This window comes from Caretta caretta, chromosome 9 (assembly GCF_965140235.1).
Source record: "Caretta caretta isolate rCarCar2 chromosome 9, rCarCar1.hap1, whole genome shotgun sequence".
Taxonomy (NCBI): domain Eukaryota; kingdom Metazoa; phylum Chordata; order Testudines; family Cheloniidae; genus Caretta; species Caretta caretta.
In genome coordinates, this window is record NC_134214.1 from 33725678 (window position 1) to 33751106 (window position 25429).

The following is a 25429-nucleotide window of genomic DNA, read 5'->3' on the forward strand; positions in this document are numbered from 1 at the left end:
TTACAGGATATCTTCTTTAATTTTACAAAACTGCTATAATAAAAAAACCAAAAAAACCCCAACAAAATAGTGAAAATTAATGCCCTAACCCCTTAACCAACTGAGCAGGTATGTAACTGCACACATCAATAGTGGGGTTTCATGTGTGTACATGTTTGTAGCAGCAAAGCTAAAATTGTATTTTTATTAAAAAGCTTTTCTCTTAATGGCATAAATCTTTGTCACTTCAAAACAATATTGCTGTAATGCTAACACTGAAATGTTATTTAGACTTCTAGTACATTAACAAAGTTATTGGGAATTTCTCTACACACATAGGGAAACATTTTCAAAAACTGGATCCCTAAATTAGATTCCCTAATTAGGCTCCTAAATCCCTATTTTGGCACCATTGACCTTGATGGAAGCATTTTATCTTTCTTGACTTGGGAAAGTTCAGTATATCAGAAAATGGTACTGGTTGGCTATTTGTTTAACATTTGCTTATCAATTATGAGTTTGATTGTTCGTACAGTAAGGATATTAATGAAGCCCGGAATTCTTTTTCAGCATAGATGATCACTTTAAATGTGAAAATTTTTAGAAATAAAATCTGTGCAGAATCTGAAATTCTATTGACAGGAAATTATTTAAGGAAACAAGACCAAACATTCGGTTTTAGTTATTTAAGACTATAAAGTGGGAAGAAAGTAAAGAATTAGCAACGCGTAAGTAAAACAAATCTGATTTAAATAAAAATATTAAATTTAAAATACTATTTAAATTTAAAAAAAATCATGATCTTTATCCAACCTACTTTCTATCATGCAGTCTTATTTATGACTAGTCTAAGTAGTAATGGATTTTAAAATACATGCATGTATGTACTGAGAAACAATGTGATAGGTACAATGAGAAGATATAATGGGAAAATGCATCAAAGGTCTGTTACGGACTTCCCTATTGTATGTGGTGAAAAATGTATACTTTTCTCCAGTATAAATAGAATTTTACACCCTAAATAAACTGAACTGTAACTTTTCTCATGTGACCTTGGAAAAATATTATTTGAATCAGAAGTCATTAGGAATTCAGTAATAATTCTAAAAGATGCTTTGACTTATAAATCCCCAATGGAATGTAAATTTCTCGTTTGTCTTGTACAAACAGCACAAAAACGCTTTATGACTAGTGATCTTAGTACTTAGCAATGAACATAACTGTAGTAACGAACAGCTTTCTATATTTAGTAATTTTAAATTCTTTTTAAGACTCTGTCTAAAATACTATAGCTAAACTCAGCCTAATTAGTTTTGCATTGGCAATCTCACGTTAAAGGTGCATCACCAAATAGTGCTGTTTAATTGCTAGGGACAGATTATGCGAGGCCCTTATGCAGTTGCTTTGTGAGTGCTGCAAGAAGACTACTCCTTTGCCCTTACATGGCCAAAGGAAGGCCCAATCATAGTTACAGCCCCTGCAGTATAGTGGGCCCATGACCCTTCCCTCCCATCTGCACATGCTCTTAAGGTGGCACTCATGTGCAGTGGGGAGCGTGCTGAACTGCATAAATGGGTGTAGCAGCTTTCACTATGTTCCATTTGGGTCACGTATTACCATACAGTGGTGAATCACACGATCACATACTATTTCTCAGTAACAAAACTTTTTACAGCCTTCAATACACATGTGCAACATATGTATGCTATACAAACAGATTTTCTGAAAGTCATTCATGGAGAAGTGCACAGTAGATTGTTTTTACACAACATCTTGCGCATTTAATGAAGTATATAATGTACAGCAGTAGTGAACATTTTCTGCCACATACAGTCATCCAAGTTTATCACGGTGACTTCTGTAGTTAAATGACACCTAATCTGAATTTTAAAGCATGCTTAATTTAGCTTTATGAAAATTAGTAATTAGTCTGAACTAAAATCTCAGGTCTAAACACGTTTGTGAACTTTTGAGGGTTTGTATAAAACTTTGTGGATTGGATCTATCTGTGTGTATTTTGTCAGAAACAACATTTAGTATTAAAAGTGCTCACCTGCCATTGTAGTGCCAGATTTCTACTTAGACATCTTTGCCCTGACCACTATTAATCTTGAGTCTCATGAGTTTTAATTATCTGCTCTATTGATGGTCTCTGGGCCATTTAACGTACACAGTTATCTCTCTTCTTCATGCATTAGCTGTTGGTAACCTCTAACAGGGGTTAGAGACATATTATGCAGACAGAGTGAATGTCTTTGTACAAAAGAAAATTATATTAAAAATAAACTGATAATGATAGATAATCTGTAGGTAATTTGAAACTAATTACATCGATGAGGGGATCCTAACCTTTAACGTATCTGGTTGTGAGGGTTTCAGATTAGAAGAAAAATTGCAATTTGTGTGTTTTAGGTCCAGAATATGTACACCCTTAGAGGCATTCAGTGTTATTACATCTCATGCAGTGGAAAGATAATCATATTTCCATCTGAAGAATTCAATGTAGCTTAAGTTTTTTAATGAGTTAAGTAAAATTGAAATAGCACAATTTTATTTCACAATAAGAGTGTCTGTCTACACTCAGACTTGTACTGAAATAACAAAGAGAGTAAATTAAAACAGTTTTAGTTATTTCAGTGCAAGACCATAGCCTGGTTAGTGGTGAATTCAGTGCATTATGCTCAAGTAAATAGAATTTTCATTTTTATGATTGCAGTTCACCTTTAAGGACTTATTTGTACAAACACGACTGAGTGTTGTGCTTACAGCAGTGAGGATTCCACTTCAGCCTTGCAAAAAATTACCTTCAGGCATGTCTACACAGCAAACAAAAACCAACAGCTGGCTCATGCCAGCTGATTTGGGCTCTGGGCTTGGGCTGCAGGGATGTTTCATTGCTGTGTAGACTTCTGGGTCGGGCTGGAGCTTGGGCTCTGGGATCCTTCCATCTCGCAGGGTCCTAGAGCCTGGGCTCCAGCCCGAGCCCAGACATCTACACAGCAATGTAAGGTTTCAGAGTAGCGGCCGTGTTAGTCTGTATTCGCAAAACGAAAAGGAGGACTTGTGGCACCTTAGAGACTAACCGATTTATTTGAGCATAAGCTTTCGTGTAGCTCACGAAAGCTTATGCTCAAATAGATTGGTTAGTCTCTAAGGTGCCACAAGTCCTCCTGTTCTTACAGCAATGAAAGAGTCCCACAGCCTGAGCCCCGTGAGCCCAGGTCGGCTGGCATGGCCTAGCCACAGGTTTCTTGTTGCTGTGGAGACATACCCTCGGGTAACAGCCGCCGCTGCCGCCGCCGCAGCATGTGAACTACGTTATACATTCAATGAGGTGTTAATTTCAAAGACTGTTTTTAAATGATAGCTTTGTAAGCCAAGAAAGAAAGAAATATTTCAATCCTTTTGTGCTGTTACAATATACCATACTTGTGTCCTGGCAGCAAATCTTCAATAGACTGTTTGTGAAAATATAATATATAATTTAGTTATAATATAATATAGGGCCTCTTCTTTCAACCCATTAAACTGTAATTACTTTGGCCTAGATCCACAAAGGACCTAGGTGCCTAAGTCCCAGATTTAGACACTACTGTGATCCACAGAATCCCTGCTCAGATGTCACCTAACCCTGCAAGCACCTGAACTCACTTGGTGCCTAAATTTTTGCTGTAAAAGTTCCCCATGCCCTCTGCTTCTGGGCATGTGCCCTGCTGCCTGAGGCAGGCATCTGGATGCCTATCTTCTGCTTAAGCCTCAAACCAGGCGGAGATAGGCCTTCCCTCACCTGTCTCTCCTCCAGGGCCTGATCCTCCAAGTGTGCTCAGAGGCTGCTTAACTCCACACAAAATGGCCACAGGGTGGAGCAGAGAGCAGGACTGGCAAGTGATACTTAATTCAATTTTTGCCAAAACACAGTGCTGTATTTCTAAGCAACTTCTGCATTTTTTGGGGTGGAGATAGAAATTTTACAAATATTTTTTTTTAATTTTGTCATATACTTTGCAGTTCACGTTTGACTACTGCATGTCCCAGCAGTGGGAAGTGAGTACATGGGAAGTGAGTATATTTTGTAGTTTAACCTTTGGAAATTCAGCATTTTAAAGCTTCTGGTAGATGGTTTATGACTTGTTGATATCTATAGTTTAGGGGGCAAAACCCTTCAGTTTTCGGATCTCTCTTTAGGCAAAATGATGGTCTAATGAAAAAAGCACAGGACTAGAAGTCAGAATGTTTGCAATCTATTCATGGCTCTGTCACAGACTTGCTGTGAGGCCTTGAACACGTCACTTAACTTCTCTTCTCATGTGTAAAATGGGGATACTAATTCCTAATTCAAAGGGGTTTTGTGAGGCACAGTTTGTTAAGTTTGTAAAGTGCTTTGAGGTCTTCAGATAATTGGTGCTACTATTTATTATTATATAGTGTGTATATGTTAAAATAGGGTTAGCCAATGCTTTCATGACTGCACACGTCGTCAGACTGAACCAACCAGCATAGATAAAACCTCATGGGCATCACCACACACCTAATCCACAGCAGATCCCCTTGTTACAACCCCAAGTTCTGCCTTTTACAGTCTGCCTGGGCTCCTTGGGGGATCAGACACTCTGACGGTCTGCCTGTTTGGCCTCAAAATATTGTTAATTGCAAATTTTCCTGCACTGTGGGTGTTCTCAATTACTTTCATTCAGGAACACAACAAGCGTGTAGTGGGAAATCCTCATATGGGAAATCTATTAGTGTAGCCAATCCTGCCATCTTTTAGTATGCTGGCACATTGTCTAGTGCAATAAACACAGCCCTCAGAGACATGGCAGAAAGCCACACTCTAAGCTGATATTGCAGGCAGTATGCAAATAATCTCATAAGGGTCCATATCACATTGGTATGTGATTTTGTTGATCTTTATATGGTTTATTTTTTTCATCAAACTGTGCCATATTTAGAGACAGTAACACAAAGCCACGGTCTATTTTAAATGTGGTTCTACACAGAAAAGTGGCAGTGAAAATTCATTTGGGGGTTTATTCCAGGTGATTCCAACTCATATTTCAGAGTGGTAGCCGTGTTAGTCTGTATCAGCAGAAAGAACAAGGAATACTTGTGGCACCTTAGAGACTAACACATTTATTTGAGCATAAGCATTCGTGGGATAAAGCCCACTTCATCAGATGCATGCAGTGGAAAATACAGTGGGAAGATGTGTGTGTGTATGTGTATATATATATATACATATATATATATATACACACACACACAGAGAACATGAAAAAATGTAGTGATTATCACTACAAAAGTTTTTTTTTCTCCTGCTGATAATAGCCCATCTTAATCAATTGGTCTCGTTAAGAATTAGTATGGCAACCCCCATTTTTTCATGTTCTCTGTGTGTATATATAAATATATATCTATATATATATCTATATATCTTCCTACTGTATTTTCCACTGCATGCATCTGATGAAGTGGGCTTTAGCCCATGAAAGCTTATGCTCAAATAAATTTGTTAGTCTCTAAGGTGCCACAAGTACTCCTCGTTCTTTCAAATCATATTTGTTCAGTTTACAAATATATTCTATTTGTAACTCTGCAAAATTCAGCTTCACCTTTGAAAGTCAAGCTGGGTACTTTCCTTCTCAAGCACCACTACCAGTAATAAAGACCTGCAGGCCAAATTCATTTCCTCAGTTGCACCTATGCAATTTCATTGGTATCCGTCTGTACCTCAGTGATCCTCACTAAGGTTAGTGGCATTGCACAAATTTTACTGAGACTGAGAGCATAATTTGTCCAGCAATAATATTACTGTGTTGGGATTATATATAAGAAGGAAATGACTCAACTTGACTATCCAAGCCCAGTGTGATTTTCAGTGCTGGTAGTTAGTAATGAACGTGTGTTTATTTGGAAATTGAGTGGGTTTTTTATAGTATTAGTGAGAAACAATAGAGATGCAGCCACATGATGATGATTTTAGAGTTGCTGCTCAGAGAAGAATTACTTTTTAAATCCCAATATTTCATATGATTATTTTTTTTCTGAATGGAAAGCATTTTAAAGGGTTCTTGATATGTTTGTCACTAAGCTCTACATATAACAATGGAGATCAAATATGCTGCTGCCAAAATGGGGTCTGACTGATTCATGCCTTCTGTAACAAATTGTTCCTCCACACTTCAACATCAGTGATTTTTGTAACTGGGTGGAGGCCTGGTTTGCTAACCAGTTACAAATAACGTGGTTTGGGTCCACATGGCAGCTGTTCTGCCATCACAACCGTATATATAGGTCCACTGCTGCTATGTTGCCTAGCAGTATTTTAGGAGAGGGATCTGTGATGTTCTGGGCAGCTGTTCTCTAGTGCAGGGGTGGGCAAATTTCTGAAATTCCTTTTCCTGATTGCCCAGCTTGGCGAGCACACTTAACAGCTTTCCATTCTTGAGCACAACTGCCCAGCTGACCATGCCAGCTACACACTCCAGACATGTTGCTGCCTGGAGCCGGCAGGAGATAGTGGATCTCCTGGGCCTGTGGGGAGAAGAGGCTGTGCTGGCACAGCTATGGACCAGCCATAAAAACGTTGGTATCTACGAGCAGATTGCTCAGAAGATGCGGGAGAAGGGGTATGGCAGGCACCAGCAGTAGTGCTGTGTGAAAACCAAGTTGCTGCGGGAGGAATACCAGAAGGCCAGAGAGGCCAACAATTAATCTGGTGCTGAGCTGCAGACCTGCTGCCTTTACAAAGGCATACTTGTAAGATACCCCCTCCCCCACACAGCACCACAGATACCTCTGAGGAGCCTGAGTTACAGGCCCTTGCCATGAACAGAAAGTAGGAGGTAGTGGATAAGGAGGAGTAATATGGGAAACAGGAGATAGCGGGATCCAGCTGCGCAGCAAGCCAGGACCTGTTTTTGACTCCACCACAGTCCTGCCAGTCAAGCACGGGCAAGCCTGGTGCAGGGGAAGGAATCTCTAGTAAGTGTGTAGCTACATTTTTAATTAGAGGTGTAAGCAGAGTCAGGATGAGCTCCACCCTGACATCTGGTAGTGAGTTGTGGCAAGCTGTGGAAAAGAACTTCAGGGGCTGATCTCATTTGCATAGGCACAACCACCCTGCGTAGTATGATCCCGTAGCTGCCCAGATGGTCACTTTGGCTGCTGTGGGATCCCCAGTTTCTCTGTTTTTGGGGCAGGAAGAATAAATTGTTATTATCCTGATTATGTGAATCAAGGACAGTGGAACTGTACTTGGCCTTTTGTTATGTTGGAGGGACTCATCATCAACTAAGTAGCACGCGCTAGGCAAGGGACATGGGTTCCAAAACTCAGTGAATTGAGAGAGGCTGGGGACAGGTATTAATACCTGGTGGTATGGGCCCCCCTGGCAAGGGCCTTATATGCTAATTGCACTTCCTCCTCTCTTCACTGTGGAATATCAGAGCTAATTTTGATTCCATTAGGAGTCTAGTTACAGGCTGCTGAGGTGAATTCAGTGGTGCACCAGCACTGAGGCTTCCCTACTACAAGCTGAAATCATAAAAGACCTAAACTTACTAAGAGCTGAAATCACTGAGTCTTGTGTTAAATAGTGGGGGGGCCTGAAGATATATTGCAGAGCAGTTTGCGGGACGGCTGGAGGAGCAGAGCAGTTTGTTGGATGCCTGGAGCAGCTCATGGGGGCAGCTGGCAGAGTGGAGCGATTCGTGGGATGGCTGGTGGAGCGGAGCAGAGACCCATGGAGAGGTGGGGCAATCAGCTTTGGACCACGTAAGGTGCCCCTTAACCCTCCCCCCCCAATCTCCACCCAGGTTGGGAGGTAAAACTCTGCAGATACACTTTCAAACTCTAGGGCTGCACTGACCAGGGACAGAGACTTTTGGGTTGTTGGACTTTTGGGACTTTGGGTACTTTTGGGTTGTTGGACTCAAGAACCAAAGGGAAACCATGCCCCAATTTGCTTGGGGTGGGTTTTTTGCTCATGGGTTGTGTTATGAATGCTGTTGCTGGTGTTTCCCCAACATAATGCTGCATTGTTTCTCTCTGTTATTAACAGGCTTTTGTTACATTCAGACTTTGTGCTTGCGAGAGGGGAAGTATTGCCTCTTGGAGGCGCCCAGTGAGGGGTGGTATATATTTGTCCCAGGTCACTGGGTGGGGGCTCAAGCCGGTTTTGCATTGTGTTATTGGAATGGAACCCCTAGATACTGAACCTGGCCCTTGTTGCTGCCAACTCTGATGGGCAGAAGGGTTACAGAGGACGGCTCCCCAAAGTAGCAAGACACATTTTTTGACTTTTCATTAATTTACTTGTGCTAGAAGAGGTAGTGGCACTACCAAAAGAGGTAGAATTGCTATCTACTTTTCATTCCCCTCTAGAGTGGGGGAGAGAGGCATGCGGAGCCGGTTTTTTCTGTGCACAGAGGTGTCCTTTGAATCCTGTTGCGAGAGTTTCATGAAGGTTCTCTGCAATTATCTGCTGAAGGTTTCTGGGGAGGGCTGCCTTATTTCTTCCTCCACGGTAGGATACTTTCCCATGCCACTCAGCTATAATTTCAGTAGGCACCATTGCAGTACACAGGCTAGCAGCACAAGGCTTTGGGTGTCTTCGGGATGCTCGCAGCAACTATGTTCTCTCTGCCTTTGCGACACTCAGGAGTGAGATATCAGCTAAAGCATCACAGCCTATGAAAAATGGTGGCAATATTCAGTGCCATTGCCCTGCGCTACTAGAATCATGCAGCCGAGCAATTTCCTCTTCATTTCCCCAACTCCCAGAGGGCCATACTCACCATGGCTGGTGGTGTGTTGGGCGCCATGCACAAGCAGTCCCAAGTAAAGTGAGAATGTAGGGGAGTGAGTTCAGAATCTGTAGTTTCACTTACGGTAGCGAATATGCTCACAATGGTACCTCTGAGTGTTTCATCTTCAGCTGCAGCCATTGCTACCTTCAGGGTCTCCCTCTCCACACCTGACCCAGATAAGGAGAAAAAAAGAGGACTCAGGATGACACGTTCAATGACATCCTGCAAGCCAGTGCTGCATATTGGACTGTAAGCATAGGGCCTGGAAGATGAACATTGTGGAAAGCCTGGAGAAGGAAAGAGTGGAAAGGAGGGAGGCCCAGAAATCCCAGCAGGAAAAGGAGGGAGATGCACCAGGACATAATGGGGCTTCTCAGGCAGCAAACACAGATGCTGCAGACTCTGATGGACCTGCAGGTTCAATGATCTCAAGCTCGTCTCCCTCTGCAGTCCAGAGGGAACTCAATATATGGATCTCCCTACACATGCCTCACAATCTATGTGGCATCAAGGCCTGCTGCACTACCAAGTCTCGGAAGGTGTATGTGGCTGAAAGGGACATGAATGTTCTTTCCACTTCATAAGTTCAGTTCTCTTAATTTTTTAAGTTTTTAATATATTTGTTTTAAAATAGCACAGAGTTTTTTTGCAATGATTTTTGTTACAGAATAGAATTATGTTCCAAACAACAGAATTCATCTGTATTAGTTCACCACATATACTCAGAAGTTCTGAAAGCAACAGATTACCTGTTACTGCACAGTGTCACACAACTCATAGGATAATTCACAAAGAAAATTAATAGGTTCATTGACAATGTTATATCCATAGATGTACAGCAATGACCAACAATTCATATCAGGCCATAAAAGAGCAGGGCCCGGCTGCTATGATACTACAATAGATATTACTCTGGCTCACTGTTAAAAAGGTCTTTCAAAGCCTCCCTGAACCTTATAGATCCATGCTGAGCTCTTCTCATAGCCCTTGTGTCTTGCAGTTCAGATTCAACAGACTGCTGCTCCACCTCTGCCCTCTACAGCGCTGTAAACAATACCAGTTGTCATTCTGCACCTGCTGAACCAGTAATTGAATTGTTCCTTTATGCTGTCAGTCTGACCAGCGTGTGGCTTCGTGAGCAAGGGGTAGGTTGGATCCCCAAGGATCACTGTTGGCATTTCAGCATTGCCCATGGTAATCCACTGGTCAGGAAAGAAAGTCCCTGCTTGTAGCTTTCTGAACAGTCCTGTATTCTTAAAGATGCGAGTATCAGGCACCTTCCCTGACCAGCCCACATTAATGTCGGAGAAGCATCCCTAGTGATCCACCAGTTCTTGCATAACCATAGAAAAGTAGCCCTTTCTCAGTGGCAAAGTGATCTGATGCTAAAATAGGGACATGCGTGCCATCTATTGCTCTACCACAGTTCAGGATATATCCTGCATATTGTCCAGAGTCACAGTCCTGCAAAGCAGGACGCGATTAATGGTCTTGCATGACTACAGCCCCCACAGTGGAATTCCTGACTCCAAATTGATTCCCGACTCACTGGTAGCAATCTGGCATTGCAAGTTTCCACAGTGCAATGCCCACTTGATCTCCACTGTCAGTGCCGCTCTCATTTTGGTGTCCCTGCACTGGAGGGCTGGGGTGAGCTTGGCACATGGATGCAGGAATATGGCCTGGTGCATCTGAAAGTTCTGCAGTCACTGCTCGTCATCCCAAACCTGCATTTTGATCCAATCCCATCAGAAAGTGCTTGTTTCTTGGGCCCAGAAGCAGCACTCCATATCTACAGCTGCTCCGTGAACGCCACCAGCAACCTTGAAATTGGTTCTTCTGATGTCCCACAGCAGTCAGTCCTTTGGGGAATTGTGTTCTCCACTCATTTGGTTCTTTTGCGGCTGTGCAAATACTCCAAGATCGTGCACCCTGTGCTTGCAATGTTCATGATAATAGTGTAGAACTGTGCAGGCTCCATTCTTCTGTCAGAGATGGCAGACATTGAAGAGGGCTGCGTGGGTTTGTGGGATTTTGAAAAAAAGTGCAAAAATTATGGGAAACTGATAACATGATGGGATGGAGACAGTTGCAAACTGGGAAGTTGACTCCATGCTCCCCGTAACTCCTGCTCAACTTTTTTTGGCCCCATCATGCACTTCCAAAGCTTCCGAAAAGAGAGTGCACTGGACGGTGTCGAGTTGCAAAGTGGGATGCCTACCCATGGTGTACTGCACTCTGAATCGATACAAGCCCTCCCGGTGAGTATGCACACCGCTGACACTAAAAGCCAAGTGTGCACATGCACAAACAATGTACTGAGTATGGTGGCTGTATGCCAGTGTAACTGTTCCGGTGTTCAGGGTCATGATAATTGTCAATATCAGATACAGTTGGAGGGCCCAAGCATCATGTGTATGTTCACCAGAGAAACAAATGGCGAACAAGACCCTGATGCATGACCCAGAACAGACTCAGTTTTGAGCTTTGTAATTTAGTGCTTTAGTGGAGGAGATGGAGGGTAATTGTATTTCAATCTTAAAATTACTAATTATTGTTCCAGCACTGTATGAACAGGCATGGCCGGAGAAAAATATATTTCTGTGTTGGATGCACTGTAGCATGGAAATAATGAGAGAGCATTTCTGCAGTCACCAAGCACAATAGCCAAAGCAACGTGCATGCACCAGGAGCCACATCTGTTACTCTTCTGAACCCAGCCCCATCCATACAACCAGCTACGCTCCCAGTAATGCACAATAATAGTGATCTTGCACATTACCACATTACCTTAATCAGCCACCTTCCTGTACTGTTGCCAGATGGCTTTGGTAACGTCATCTTCTCTACTTCATTGGTGGGTCCAGTTCAGATTCTGTAGCTATTCTCAAAAGTCACCTATGCTGTGGCTGTGAGATCCCACATCCAGCATCTTGAAATGGGAAAATAGTTGTCTGTCAGTTGTCAGAGACTGCGTTTGAGTTCTTCACGTGATGGTATTGTGTCGTCATTTTTTCTTCCACTTCACTGGATGCTGCTATCCACAAGGTAATAAGAGACTCACTGACACACTTTCTGATTCGTTTGTTAAATTCAAAACAGCTTGGATACCTAACTTGTGCCAGATAACAGCAAGTAAAGCCTTGCACTGTTCCTCAGACCCAAAGTACTCCCTTGTCTTTGTCACAGTAGAGATCATGATCTGTTATCAATGTTATGAACATTATGTCCAGCAAAGGAAGATAGTCATTTTGTGGTTTTAGAGTAGCAGCTGTGTTAGTCTGTATTCGCAAAAAGAAAAGGAGTACTTGTGGCACCTTAGAGACTAACCAGTTTATTCGAGCATAAGCTTTCGTGAGCTACAGCTCACTTAGAATCATAGAATATCAGGGTTGGAAGGGACCTCAGGAGGTCATCTAGTCCAACCCCCTGCTCAAAGCAGGACCAATCCCCAATTTTTGACCCAAATGGCCCCCTCAAGGATTGAACTCACAACCCTGGGTTTAGCAGGCCAATGCTCAAACCACTGAGCTATCCCTCCCCCCACCGCTGCTACCATGTCAAGGTTCCTCCCCCACTCTGAACTCTAGGGTACAGATGTGGGGACCTGCATGAAAAACCTCCTAAGCTTATCTTTACCAGCTTAGGTCAAAACTTCCCCAAGGTACAAAATATTCCACCCGTCGTCCTTGGATTGGCCGCTACCACCACCAAACTAATACTGGTTACTGGGGAAGAGCTGTTTGGACGCGTCTTTCCCCCCAAAATACTTCCCAAAACCTTGCACCCCACTTCCTGGACAAGGTTTGGTAAAAAGCCTCACCAATTTGCCTAGGTGACTACAGACCCAGACCCTTGGATCTTAAGAACAATGAACAATCCTCCCAACACTTGCACCCCCCCTTTCTTGGGAAATGTTGGATAAAAAGCCTCACCAATTTGCATAGGTGACCACAGACCCAAACCCTTGGATCTGAGAACAATGAACAAGCATTCAGTTTCTTACAAGAAGACTTTTAATAAAAATAGAAGTAAATAGAAATAAAGAAATCCCCCCTGTAAAATCAGGATGGTAGATATCTTACAGGGTAATTAGATTCAAAACATAGAGAACCCCTCTAGGCAAAACCTTAAGTTACAAAAAAGATACACAGACAGAAATAGTTATTCTATTCAGCACAATTCTTTTCTCAGCCATTTAAAGAAATCATAATCTAACACATACCTAGCTAGATTACTTACTAAAAGTTCTAAGACTCCATTCCTGGTCTATCCCCGGCAGAAAACAGCATATAGACACAGACCCTTTGTTTCTCCCCCTCCTCCCAGCTTTTGAAAGTATCTTGTCTCCTCATTGGTCATTTTGGTCAGGTGCCAGCGAGGTTACCTTTAGCTTCTTAACCCTTTACAGGTGAGAGGAGCTTTCCCCTGGCCAGGAGGGATTTCAAAGGGGTTTACCCTTCCCTTTATATTTATGACACGCCCCCCAAATCTCAGCTAGGGTGAAACACTGGCTGGGATTTCTTCCTGGAGCTCTAGGAAAAACAGAGTTAATAAGACACATGCATCTCTAAATATACTACCAAGTACATAAAGACTAACAATATTTTCCACATCTCAAGGACGATTTTAACCAGTTGATTCTGGGAAACTTTCACGGGAGAGTGCACTTCATCGGATGCATCTGATGAAGTGAGCTGTAGCTAATGAAAGCTTATGCTTGAATAAATTGGTTAGTCTCTAAGGTGCCACAAGTACTCCTTTTCATTTTGTGGTTTGTGGCTTCCAGGTGATGTAGCCAGAGTAGCCCTCTGTGGTAGTTTATACACAGGGGCAGAATCTCCAGAGGGCAAGTACATATAGTGGCACCCTCTGACTGCACTGATTTATGGGAGAAGGAAGGACTAGCTGTACTGGTTATAGTGGTGTGGTTCGGAGTTTCTGATCTACATAACAAAATGGCCATATTCCTAATTAGTTGCAAGACCCAAGCTATGTGCCAAACTGGTGTGGAAGAGGATTGTTGTGTTTTGACTTTCCTACGTTTTTGTTCGTCGACTTTCTCCAAGTGAGAGAAATGGAAGGGTTAAGGTATGTGCTTTGTGCTCCGAGGCTGAAGAATGAAAAACAGCAATGATGGAAATGAGATCTAGTCTATTTTACCATGTATGATACTAGTGAAATCGTATGGATATTTTTTCACTATCAACTGATTATGTATAAGCTTGAAAGATTCTTTCCTTTAAAATAGATGCAGAGTTCTTCCATTTCAGATTCTGATTTATAACGTTTTCAAATTGTTCATACACACAGGTATAAATAGTTCAGCCCTGACTTCTTCCCCTGAAATTACTTTGACATCATTACATTGTAACTGGGCCTTGGAAAGACTGCAAAGTTAAATTGAACAAAATTACCTATCATTATAAGCAGCTATATTATTTTTCTTGAGACTCAAGATCAAGGGAGCTGTAAACATGTCTGAAATTATCCTCCTACCTGGAAATTAAAGTAGATCTTAGATATGCTCTTGTTCAATCAGAGCTATTGGATTTGAAGCAGAAAATAATTAATTTATGTTATATAGGAGATCAGACTAGATTTTCACAATGGTCCTCCTGGCCTTAAAATTTATGAATCTTGTAATAAATTGGTTAGTCTCTAAGGTGCCACAAGTACTCCTTTTCTTTTTGTAAATTTAAATACTGTAAAGTAAAAATAAATAGCCTTGTTTTATCTTCACAATCTTTGGAAATTAGGTGGAATAATTAGGAATTATAAGAAAAAATGTGGCACTACACTGAGAGAAATGATTTCTTCAGCAGTTTGCCAAGGGCTTTTGTTGCCAAAATAGTAATGAGAGTCAAAGTACAAAGGAGGCTGATTTTAAATTCCTTCAGGGAACTGCCCTGAAGAGTGTGTAACAATCTGTTTCAGACAAGCAAATAAACTCTAGATACTTCCAAACATGCACATATAATTATATATTTGTGTCTCTGTCTAGGACTATCAAATTCTATTATAAGAGGAGGTGAGTTTTGGCTGCATCTTTATACTGATGTGTAATATATGATGTTGATTAGATCCAGAACAGTTTGGTAGTTTTTAGAAGAGGTCAGCAGCATACCACTTTACTAGTCAAACCAGACATCAGAGATATATCTAGTAAATTTTTCATTGAGACTATTGGAATATTGGCTAATTGATTGTGGTTAAATCCAAGTTGATTAAATTTATGTTGGACAAGAAGACATTTGCTGCACTTTTTCCCCTCACCCTTCGGTTTGCAACTTGGAAATTAAGGTATAGATCATTACAAATTAGAAACACTTACTAATTATCCGGATTATACAGTAAAATTGTAAAATGAAATGGAAACGTCTCCATTAATATTTTTGACAGCACTCATAGAATTACTAACATACCTAGAAGCTAAGGAGTGCTTAATAAAAGCACTGGAAATAGCTTTCTTTCAGCATCCAAGAAACAGGACCCCTGTTTTATTGAGTACTGTACTCATTATAACTTATATATTATTCTAATTTTTTTTCTGAGCAAATAAACCACTCAGTCTCCAGTATGTAGCACAAGCAGCTAGGCTGTGAACAGAGGAGTTCCTTTGGGGCTAAAGGAAAGGTATCCTCCACTGCCTCAAGCTGTAGCTTAGCAACAGAGCTGCTCCCTTGAACTAATCTTAGAGCTAGAGTAGCTTCCACGGTACCTATGCCTTCCCTAGGCAGAGAGAATGTCTAGTGGATCTGTTGGTACACTCGCAAGGGTGCTCATCATCTTCATGCAGGAGATTCCCAGAGAACTGGTCTTTTAAGGTTTACATGTCCCCTGTGTGAGTTCCCAAGATCTCGCTCATCCTATGCAATTGATTTGTACAGGTTCCACATCAGGCAGGGACCTTTGGAAGAGAGGCAGAATTTACCACATAGTAGAAAAAATTCTTGGAGAAAACATTATGAAACTCTAAGAAAAATGCAGTTGTATTCCGTAAATTCTTTTGTGACGGGTAAGAATAGTAGTGTGAATTACATCCCTGTTTACCATGTAAACATCATTATCTCTTTGGGATAACTGCATTAGGGAATAGCTACATAAAAATGAAATCTTAGGGTGCAAGAGGAGGGTAATGTGTCATTGAAAATCTTTCTATTTAATGTATTTTCTGCTTCTCTCTTCGGTCATTCTTGTTAATAATGGTATTTGCATAAAAATAGAATATTTCCTTAGGGTCTTGCTGTTTATTACCTCCAGAAATATTAATCCCTTATTGGATGCATATCAGTCACATTCCAAGCAACTAATTTTGATGTCACAAATAAATGTATGACTTCAGATGGGGAATAACATCAGGAGAAAGTGAGCTGTAAAAAAAATAAATCTCATTTTCATGCCTGTATTAGTGTAATTAAGGGTAAGGAAAGAGAAACAAACAAAACTTAAGTAGGTTTTTCAAAATCTTCCATGATGTATAAAGCTGCTTTTAGAACCTCAGGTGAATTTGGATCAAAATTTAGTTTTATTAGAATTTATTATGTTTGTGTTTAGATTGATGGTGGTAACATTGTGCTTTTTCGGCTATAGCTACACTACAGCGTACATTGATATACGTTGTATCTCTTGGGTGTGAATTAGTGACCCCCTGAGGAACATAACTTATGCCAATTTATACCAACATAACTTATGCTGTCCAGGGTGGACAGCAGTGTTGGCAGGAGTGTGGTAGCCCATAAAAGCACTTATATGCACACTCCAGTAGAGGCCAGGAGGACATCCAGTCAGAAATTTGGCTTTAAAGACTCATTGTCATTTTGTAAGACAAGTTTGCCACAGTGTGTTTTGCCAAAAGTACAGGACAGATAATGTGTAGCCTGGTTGGACAAGTTTGCTGCCACCTTCCACTGGTTTGATTTAGCCCATATCCTGTCTCTGATAGTGTCCAGTACCCAGTGCTTCAGAGGAAGGTTTAAAAAAACACATGAACAAAATGTAATAGACAGTTATAGAATTAAACAGCTCGTAGGGGAGATGTCTTCCTAACACCATTAGTTAGAGCTTGGCTTACATTGTGAAGCATAAGGGTTTCTACACTTTGTGTTTTTAAAAAGATAAAACCACTAACTAATAAAAACTGAGGCACTGAAAAGAGAGAGACAAAAAAGCCTTTTAACTCACTGCCTCTGCAACTGAAATGAACTGAGTTATAGTGGGTGCTGTGCCTTCTTAGATGCGCTGTGTCCAAACATTAGGATCTATGAGGGAAGGATCCAAACAGCCTCATTGGATGCTGCTATAGAAAGAGCTCTGAGCGTGTATGTTGTTATGGGTTGGGTCACAGAGACCCCCTTGGGACTGCCACCTTATGTGTAGAGACTACCTCTGAGCCTGTTTTCCCTGCCAGCTTGGGACATCAGAACCCTGTCTTGTTGAGCCAGACATGCTAGCCTGCTGCAAACACAGACCCAGGTCTGAGCCACCTCACACAAAGCTGCAGACTTAACTGAAAACAGCTTAAGAAGTGCTCCTGTCTCTAGCACCCAGACACCCAGCTCCCAATGGGTTCCAAACGCCAAGTAAATCTGTTTTATTCTGTATAAAGCTTATACAGGCTAAACTTATAAATTGTCCACCCTGTATAACACTAATAGAGAGATTTCACAGCTGTTTGCTCCCCCAGGAATTAATTACTTGCTCTGGGTTAATTTATAAGCAAAAGTGATTTTATTAAATATAAAAAGTAGGATTTAAGTGGTTCCAAGTAATAAAAGACAGAACAAAGTAAGTTACCAAGAAAAATAAAATAAAACACGCAAGTCTAAGCCGAATACAGTAGGAAACTGAATACAGATGAAATCTCACAAAAGAGATGTTCCAGTAAGCTTCTTTCACAAACTGGACTCCTTCCGAGTGTGGGCTCAATCCTTTCCCCTTGTACAGTTCTTGTTAGCTCTAGCTCAGGTGGTAACTAGGGGATTTCTCATGACTGGAACCTCCAGGTTTAAGATGGATTCCAGTACCAGGTGACATGATCATATGTCTTGTGAGACCCCAAGCCTTCATTCTTCCTGGTCTGACTCACAGGAAGGCTTGCAAGTAAACAGAGCCATTTACAACCAATTGTCCTAGTTGATGGGAGCCATCAAGATTCTAAACCGCCATTAATGGCCCACACTTTGCATAATTACAATAGGACCTCAGAGTTATATTTCATATTTCTAGTTTCAGATACAAGAATGATACCTTTATACAAATAGGATGACCACACTCAGTAGATTATAAGCTTTGTAATGATACCTTACAAGAGACCTTTTGCATGAAGCATATTCCAGTTACATTATATTCACACTTATTAGCATATTTTCATAAAATCATATGGAGTGCAAAGTCACATATGTCAAGTGCGTGTTCAGGAGAGGGATCCATATAGACAATATTAGTATTCCTGTATTAATAATGCAGAGATACCAACATTTAAAAAAAAACATCCTAGGTTAATTCTGAAAAGAGACTAGAGGATTTCCTTGGGGCTTTCCTATGCAAAGCCAGAGAAATTTTAGGTTTCAGAGTAACAGCCGTGTTAGTCTGTATTCGCAAAAAGAAAAGGAGTACTTGTGGCACCTTAGAGACTAACCAATTTATTTGAGCATGAGCTTTCGTGAGCTACAGCTCACTTCATCGGATGCATACCGTGGAAACTGCAGCATACTTTATATACACACAGAGATCATGAAACAATACCTCCTCCCACCCCACTGTCCTGCTGGTAATAGCTTATCTAAAGTGATCATCAAGTTGGGCCATTTCCAGCACAAATCCAGGTTTTCACACCCTGTGTGTGTGTGTGTCCGGGAAAAAAAAAAGGGGGGGGGGTGAGAGAGCCTGGATTTGTGCTGGACATGGCCCACCTTGATTACCATGCACATTGTAGGGAGAGTGGTCACTTTGGATGAGCTATTACCAGCAGGAGAGTGAGTTTGTGTGTGTATGGGGGTGGGGGGGTGAGAAAACCTGGATTTGTGCTGGAAATGGCCCACCTTGATTATCATGCACATTGTAGGGAGAGTGGTCACTTTGGATGAGCTATTACCAGCAGGATAGTGAGTTTGTGTGTGTGGTTTTTGGAGGGGGGTGAGGGGGTGAGAGAACCTGGATTTGTGCAGGAAATGGCCCACCTTGATTATCATGCACATTGTGTAGAGAGTTGTCACTTTGGATGGGCTATTACCAGCAGGAGAGTGAGTTTGTGTGTGTGTGTGGGGGGGTGGAGGGTGAGAAAACCTGGATTTGTGCTGGAAATGGCCCAACTTGATGATCACTTTAGATAAGCTATTACCAGCAGGACAGTGGGGTGGGAGGAGGTATTGTTTCATGATCTCTGTGTGTATATAAAGTCTGCTGCAGTTTCCACGGTATGCATCCGATGAAGTGAGCTGTAGCTCACGAAAGCTCATGCTCCGATAAATTGGTTAGTCTCTAAGGTGCCACAAGTACTCCTTTTCTTTTTAGAGAAATTTTAGATGATATAAATATGAATATCTTAATTCTCTAAGCCTCACAATATGGCAGTTCAGCTAATCTTCTAGAATCTATAGAGGCTCCCTTCCTCTCCTAGCAAATTTCTCCTCCATCCTTTCAGGTGCCCTCCCCCTTACCTGCAGTTGTCTTCTTCAAAGAGAGAGATAGTAGCCTGAAAATTGTCCTGTCCTTTCCTCCTTACTGAATGGAAGCAGCAGCAGCAGCAGACCCATTGCCTCTGTGACATATTAAGGGGGCATCCCCTGTCTTTTCTCCATTGAGGGTCCCCAGTTGTGTCTCCTGCAAGTTGGGAGGGTTCACCTGAAGAAATGGAGGAAAATAAACTTGTTCCAAAAGGGCCTTCTAAATGTATTTACCTGTGAAAGTGCACTTCAGATCTTCTGCCAAACTCTCTGGAAACTTTTCAAAGTGTTTATACCAGCTTTGTAGATTGATGATGAAGTGAATGCTGAAAGAGGTTTTCAAATATCCCTCAATCAGCAAAGCCTTTCCACCTAAAACCAAAGTCATACTGCCATTTCCATTCCTGTGTTATAGCTAGTTTTCAAATAGTACTACTATATGCCGTTGCCCAGAATTTTCTCAACCTGAAACTATGCTAATTTATATGTTCCTATCTCCAGGCGGTGTCAGGAAATAAATCAATGGGGTCCACAGCTCCTCTATCTGATAAATGATTGGTACAAATGAGAGTGCTTTCACCCAAAAATCTTTCACCCTCTCCTGCACATGCACTTGACATACAAGCTCAGAGCTCTTTATATAGCAGCCTCCAATGTGGTTGTGTGGATGCTCCCTCATGGATCCAAATGTTTGGACCCAGGGCATCTAAGCACACATATAAAATAGCAAAATAGTCCAGAGCAACCCAGATATAGTTACCCAAAGTCTGAGATGGTGCTGAGCGGTCAGCAGCAGGTTTGTGGTGGCCAGCCTTCCTCCTAGCCACAAGGGAGTTGGATGTCAGCCTCCTAGCTCATAGAAAACCTCTTCAAATTTCTCCAAATTACACACACTGACTGATCTTTTTATAGGTTGCTCAAAACAAAGCTAATAACTCATAATAACCCCTTGCAAACTAACATTTCTCCTAACATCAGCAAGCAACTCCTAGTCATAACATCAGCAAAAACTCATAATCAGGAACACTCAAATCCAAGGTCAGTTATCCACACTTTCGCCCATTCTCATGATTCTTCCAATTTTATTTTCTATCCTTATTGTCAAAAGTGCAGCTGCAGCTATTTCCTGTGCTTATACAAAGTTCAAATTATTTCTAATAGTGTGGTGTTCTCGCTTCCAGCTAATGGTGGCTGAGTGCACAAAATGGCTGTGGTATTGTCAAATCAATTTATTTCGTAACAATGACTTACAGATACACAACTGTTTTTTTTAATATGCAGCAGAAGGAATATTGTATTAAAAGGAGAGAAATGTATATTAAACAGTATGTTTTGGCTGGAAAATTCAAACCAGAAAATTGCACAGTTTGTTGCTTCTATAGGCTGAGCTCATTTCACAGACCTGGGGCTTCTTTATACCACCATTCAACAAGCTGCCTGTGTGCCATCCTCCCCACCTCGTTTATTCAGGGACCCCTCATGCCAGGGCCTTTGTGTGCCTCATTTCACCTGTAACAAAATAGGAGATAGCTGTATTATATTTATGAATATTGTGCATTCCTCTCTGTGTGTGTTTGTGATGGGTTACTTACTATGAGGTGAAATCAAAAGGAGGTGTTGGAGAAATCAAGCAGGAAAGACAAAATTATGACCTAGGTAAGGAGCATCCCAGCAAACACTCAAACACAATAGGTAGTTACTTGCTGTAAAGAGGCTGCCTGCCTGGTGCCAGCAAGATTATACAGCTGTTTTTTCCAGGCTGAGACCAGAGATCAGTAGACACTGGTCAGTTAAAGATTTGCTCCTGTGGAAAGGGAAGGGAAGGGGAGGAGAGGTTGTCAGCAGACCCAGGTTGATTGAGACATGGAAAGAGGGTCTGTGGGGATGAAAATTAACTCTCAGACTCAGAAGAGTGGTCTGGAATAAGCTTGACCCACCTGAGATAGTTATAGAGAAGTTAAGATCCCTGTAGGACTCTGATGTTTTAACCCATTTGCTATACATATGATGCACCCTTTGGCAAATAAATACTACTTTGTTCTGAAACAGGTGTTTCTTTGTCACTGCAAACTTATTCTGTCATAGTCTCCTGGAGGAAATGAGCGTACAGATGCCAATACCAGTTTGACCTTCAGATTAACATGATTGGTAAATAGGAGGGCTGCAAGCCACAGATCCAGTCTGAGTGGTAGGATTGTGTTGTTCTCCCCAGTGTGAGGTGTAGGAAGCTAGAGCCTGTCACCTGAGGGGTGCACTTAAAAGCGGCCAAAAGCGCAGCTTGCTATATAACCATGAAACTCCCCGTTCATTCCCTCCCCGCATACCAGGGACTCTATACAAACCCATTCTGCCCTCTGCCAGGGATTCTGTGTGCCTCCTTTCCTCTCATACCTTCACTTTCCCAGTCGTCCTCTTCCATTTTTTTTTTCGCTTTCAGGGTGTCAATATTTTGAACTGTATTGGGAGGGTGGATAGAGTTGATATGGAGGCATTGTTATTATGAATGATGTTAATGGCTGCCATCAACTCTTTGATCTGCAGATAATTACAGAGTAATTGAAGGTGCTTGTTCTGCTGACCAGATGGTGGGGACAAGTTGGATCTCCCATTTCTCCCTTCCTTTTTTTTTTTTTTTATTTTTCAGTAAAATCAATAGGGTTCAGTCCAGTGATACCTAGAACAGTCCCTGAAGTTTTGGAATTGATTGAATGTGGTGTTCAAAAGTTCTCATGTTACATTGAAACAGAGTAATGCCTTCAAGTAGAGTGTAAAGCTGCGCAACTTTGACCTAAAATGCTACTAGGAAACATCTGAGTCGTTACTGATTTGTTGTAATTTATATTGTGTTGTTTCAATGATGTGCTTATTAACGCTATTCAAACTAATTTTTCCATGCTACAGATTGATTATTTAAGTTAATTTTTAACCGGATATGTCCACTGTGGTGTCTTTGCTTTCATGTTACCCTTAAAAACTGAGGGAAATGTATTACAAAAAAGTTACAGAAATGTTTAACATTCTGCCTTAAGCAGACAAAATCAAGTAAAACGAGGCTTTTATTTTGTCACTTCAGTCTACTCTCCTAAGCTATTGCAGTTGTCTGTTATATATTTTATGGTACTTAAACTAAAATATAGTTTTATCGGAAAAAAGGCAAATTGAAGATCAGCTTTAAGGCCTGGTTAAGTACTTTTTACTTAAGGCCATGTTAAGCAAATTATTCATTCATTTTTTGAGGTGAAATGGGAGTTTTGCCAGAGGAAGGAGTGCTGAATGAGACTCTAATGATGGATCTTGACTCTGGAATGTCTTCCATTTGTCAGTCAACTTGATCAGTAATATGAACAAATTCCACCCTAACTTAAATCCCATGTAAGCTTTCAGTAGGGTTTCATGAGACGTGTATGAGGGTGAAATTTGAACCATAGTTTCTATGTATTCAATATTTTTTACTTTACAAATAATAAAACCGTTTATTAGAAATTTTTATTTTAAATTAAAAACCTTTAATCTCTGTTTCTTTTCAGGTTTTGTGAATGATTCAGTTACTAAATGCATTGTGGCTTTACGCTTAACTGTGGTAGTAAAAGTCAGCACCTGCATGCCTGTGGGGAGCCACTCAGATGACTTTCAGTGTTTGGGAAAAGGAAAATGTATCACAAAACCATCTGAGGTAAGGTGAAACATTATCAAAAACCTTATTTAAAAAGTAGAGATTAAATGGGGTAGGACAAATATAGCTAATATGTTTAGACTAGTATTTCTATACTAATTCCATTGTGTGTGGGTGCGTACATGTATGCATGTCTATATGTTTCAAAAGCTGGTAAAGGTTACTGAATAATAACAGTGTACTTATCTGTCACATCATTTACAAAACTCAAGATCTGAAAAGCAAATAAATAAATAATTAAAGAGGTGAAGAATCAAACATTGCCCAGATAACAAAAAATGATTCATATCAAGTATAAAGTAATGTATATTTCATCATAACACAACCAAGTTAACTTTCACCATCAAGGAATACTTTTCTTCACTAGTGATCTCAAAATATAAACACACCCCCTTTTGAAACAAAAGCATTAATTGATATATGTTCACATGAATGATCTCCATCGTGTTGCATTGGAAATTTCTTAAATATTTAGGTAAAAGATCAGTAGAGTGGGTACACAGCTTCCCCCAAGGACTGTAGCCTGGCTTGAGAACAGAGGGGGCAGGGAAAGCAAAGGCTGCACTGAAGAGAGCTGAGTTGCAATAAGGGGTGAACCCAAATCTTCATGTGAACCCACAGACCTCTGCGATCTGGTTTGTGCAGCCCACGCAGCTCTGTTGTTTTTAAGGTTTTATGTAATCTTTCACCATTCTCACCATGTATGTTAGTCTGTGTAATGACTTATTCAGAAATTACAAAATGGTGCCACCAATTCATCTAAGCATAATATAGTGGGGTAGTTACCCTGCTCTGGCCCTGAAGGGGTTAAACCAGCCCTGGGAGAGGGCTGAGGCTGCGAGAGGGCTGCTGCTGGCGAAAGCAGCAAGCCTAGGCTGATAGGGCGTGGCCCAGCTGTGGCAGTTTCCCCTATCAGGCCACAGCTGGCCCTGATAAAAGGGCTATGAGCCAGGAGCTAGACACTCTCCCTCCAGCTTCAGAGGGAGAAGGACCTAGCTGCCTGAGAGCTTGAGGGTGCATGCAACTGAGCATGCCGGGGAAAGGCGAGAGGAGCTGGGGAGCTCCCGCCTGGCAACTCCCCAGGCTGCAGGCCTTGTCAAAGGCCAAACCAGGTACTGGGGTTGCAGAGGCTGCAGCCCAGGGGCTAGGCAAAGGCAGCAGGTTCAAACCACGTTTTGCTAATGGTGAATGGCTTATACACTGCAGTCTGCCCCAGTGAGCGGGGGGCTAGATGGTGACTGGCAGTAGCCATAGACTGAGGCGAGGTGGGGAGAGAGGTTTGGGGGTTCCCCTGGGTGGGGAGACCCAGAGCTGTGGGGTTACTGCAGGGGGAAGAACCCTGCTGTAGGGGAGCACCAGGGTCCGGGAGGGACACGGGGGCCAACGACGGGCGAGACACAGAACGGCAGAGGGCGTTCCAGAGGACAACCAGTGGGAGGCGCCGCCGGGTGCGTCTTGCGTCGCTACACATAACTATATATCAGCTTGGGTAGAGACAAGGCAGAGCTATTTGAGTACGGTTGAAAATCAAAAAAGATACACTAGAATTGGAAAACATACAGTGAAGGGTAACAAAAATTATTAGGGTTATGGAACAGCTTTCATATGAGGAGAAATCAAAAAGACTGGGACTGTTCAGCTTGGAAAAGAAATACCAAACAGGGATATGAGAGAGATCTATAAAATCATGACTGGGGTGGAGAAAGTGAATAAGGAAGTGTTATTTACCCCATCACATAACACAAGAACCAGGGATTGCCCAATCAAACAAATAGGCAACATGTTTTAAAAAAAACATAGTAGTATTTCTTCACATAATGCACAGTCAACCTGTGGAACTCGTTGCCAAGGGATGTTGTGAAGGCCAGAACTATAACTTGACTGAAAAAAGAATTAGATTTGTTCATGGAGGATAGGTCCATCACTGGCTGTTAGCCAAAATTGTCAGGGATGCAATTCCATACTCTGGGTGTCCCTAAGCCTCTGACTGCCACATACTGGGACTGGATGACTGGGGATGGACCACTACTTAATTGCCCTGTTCTGTTCATTCCCTCTGAAGCATCTGGCATTGGCCACTTTCGGAAGACACAGGATACTGAGCTAGATGGGCCATTGGTCTGACCCACTATGGCCATTCTGATGTTTTTATGTTATGTTATGTTCTTCCTTACTATACCTGATTACTGTTGGCTTCACTTCTCTTTCCCTTTAACAATACTATATTGGAGGACTATAGTAGAGATCATAGGAATTTCATTGATCACTTAGTGGTCTAAGAGTTCCTGTAGACAAAATAACAT

At 41.6% G+C, this 25429-nt stretch overlaps 1 protein-coding gene across 1 annotated transcript in view; it reads left to right on the forward strand.

Annotated features, from left to right (window-relative positions):
- Positions 1-25429, forward strand: part of DNER (delta/notch like EGF repeat containing) — a 283977-nt gene that overhangs the window by 163685 nt on the left and 94863 nt on the right. Inside the window, exon 5 of the mRNA XM_048864354.2 lies at positions 22981-23126. Coding sequence (XP_048720311.1) covers positions 22981-23126 — 146 coding nt within the window. The remainder of the gene's footprint in view (positions 1-22980; positions 23127-25429) is intronic.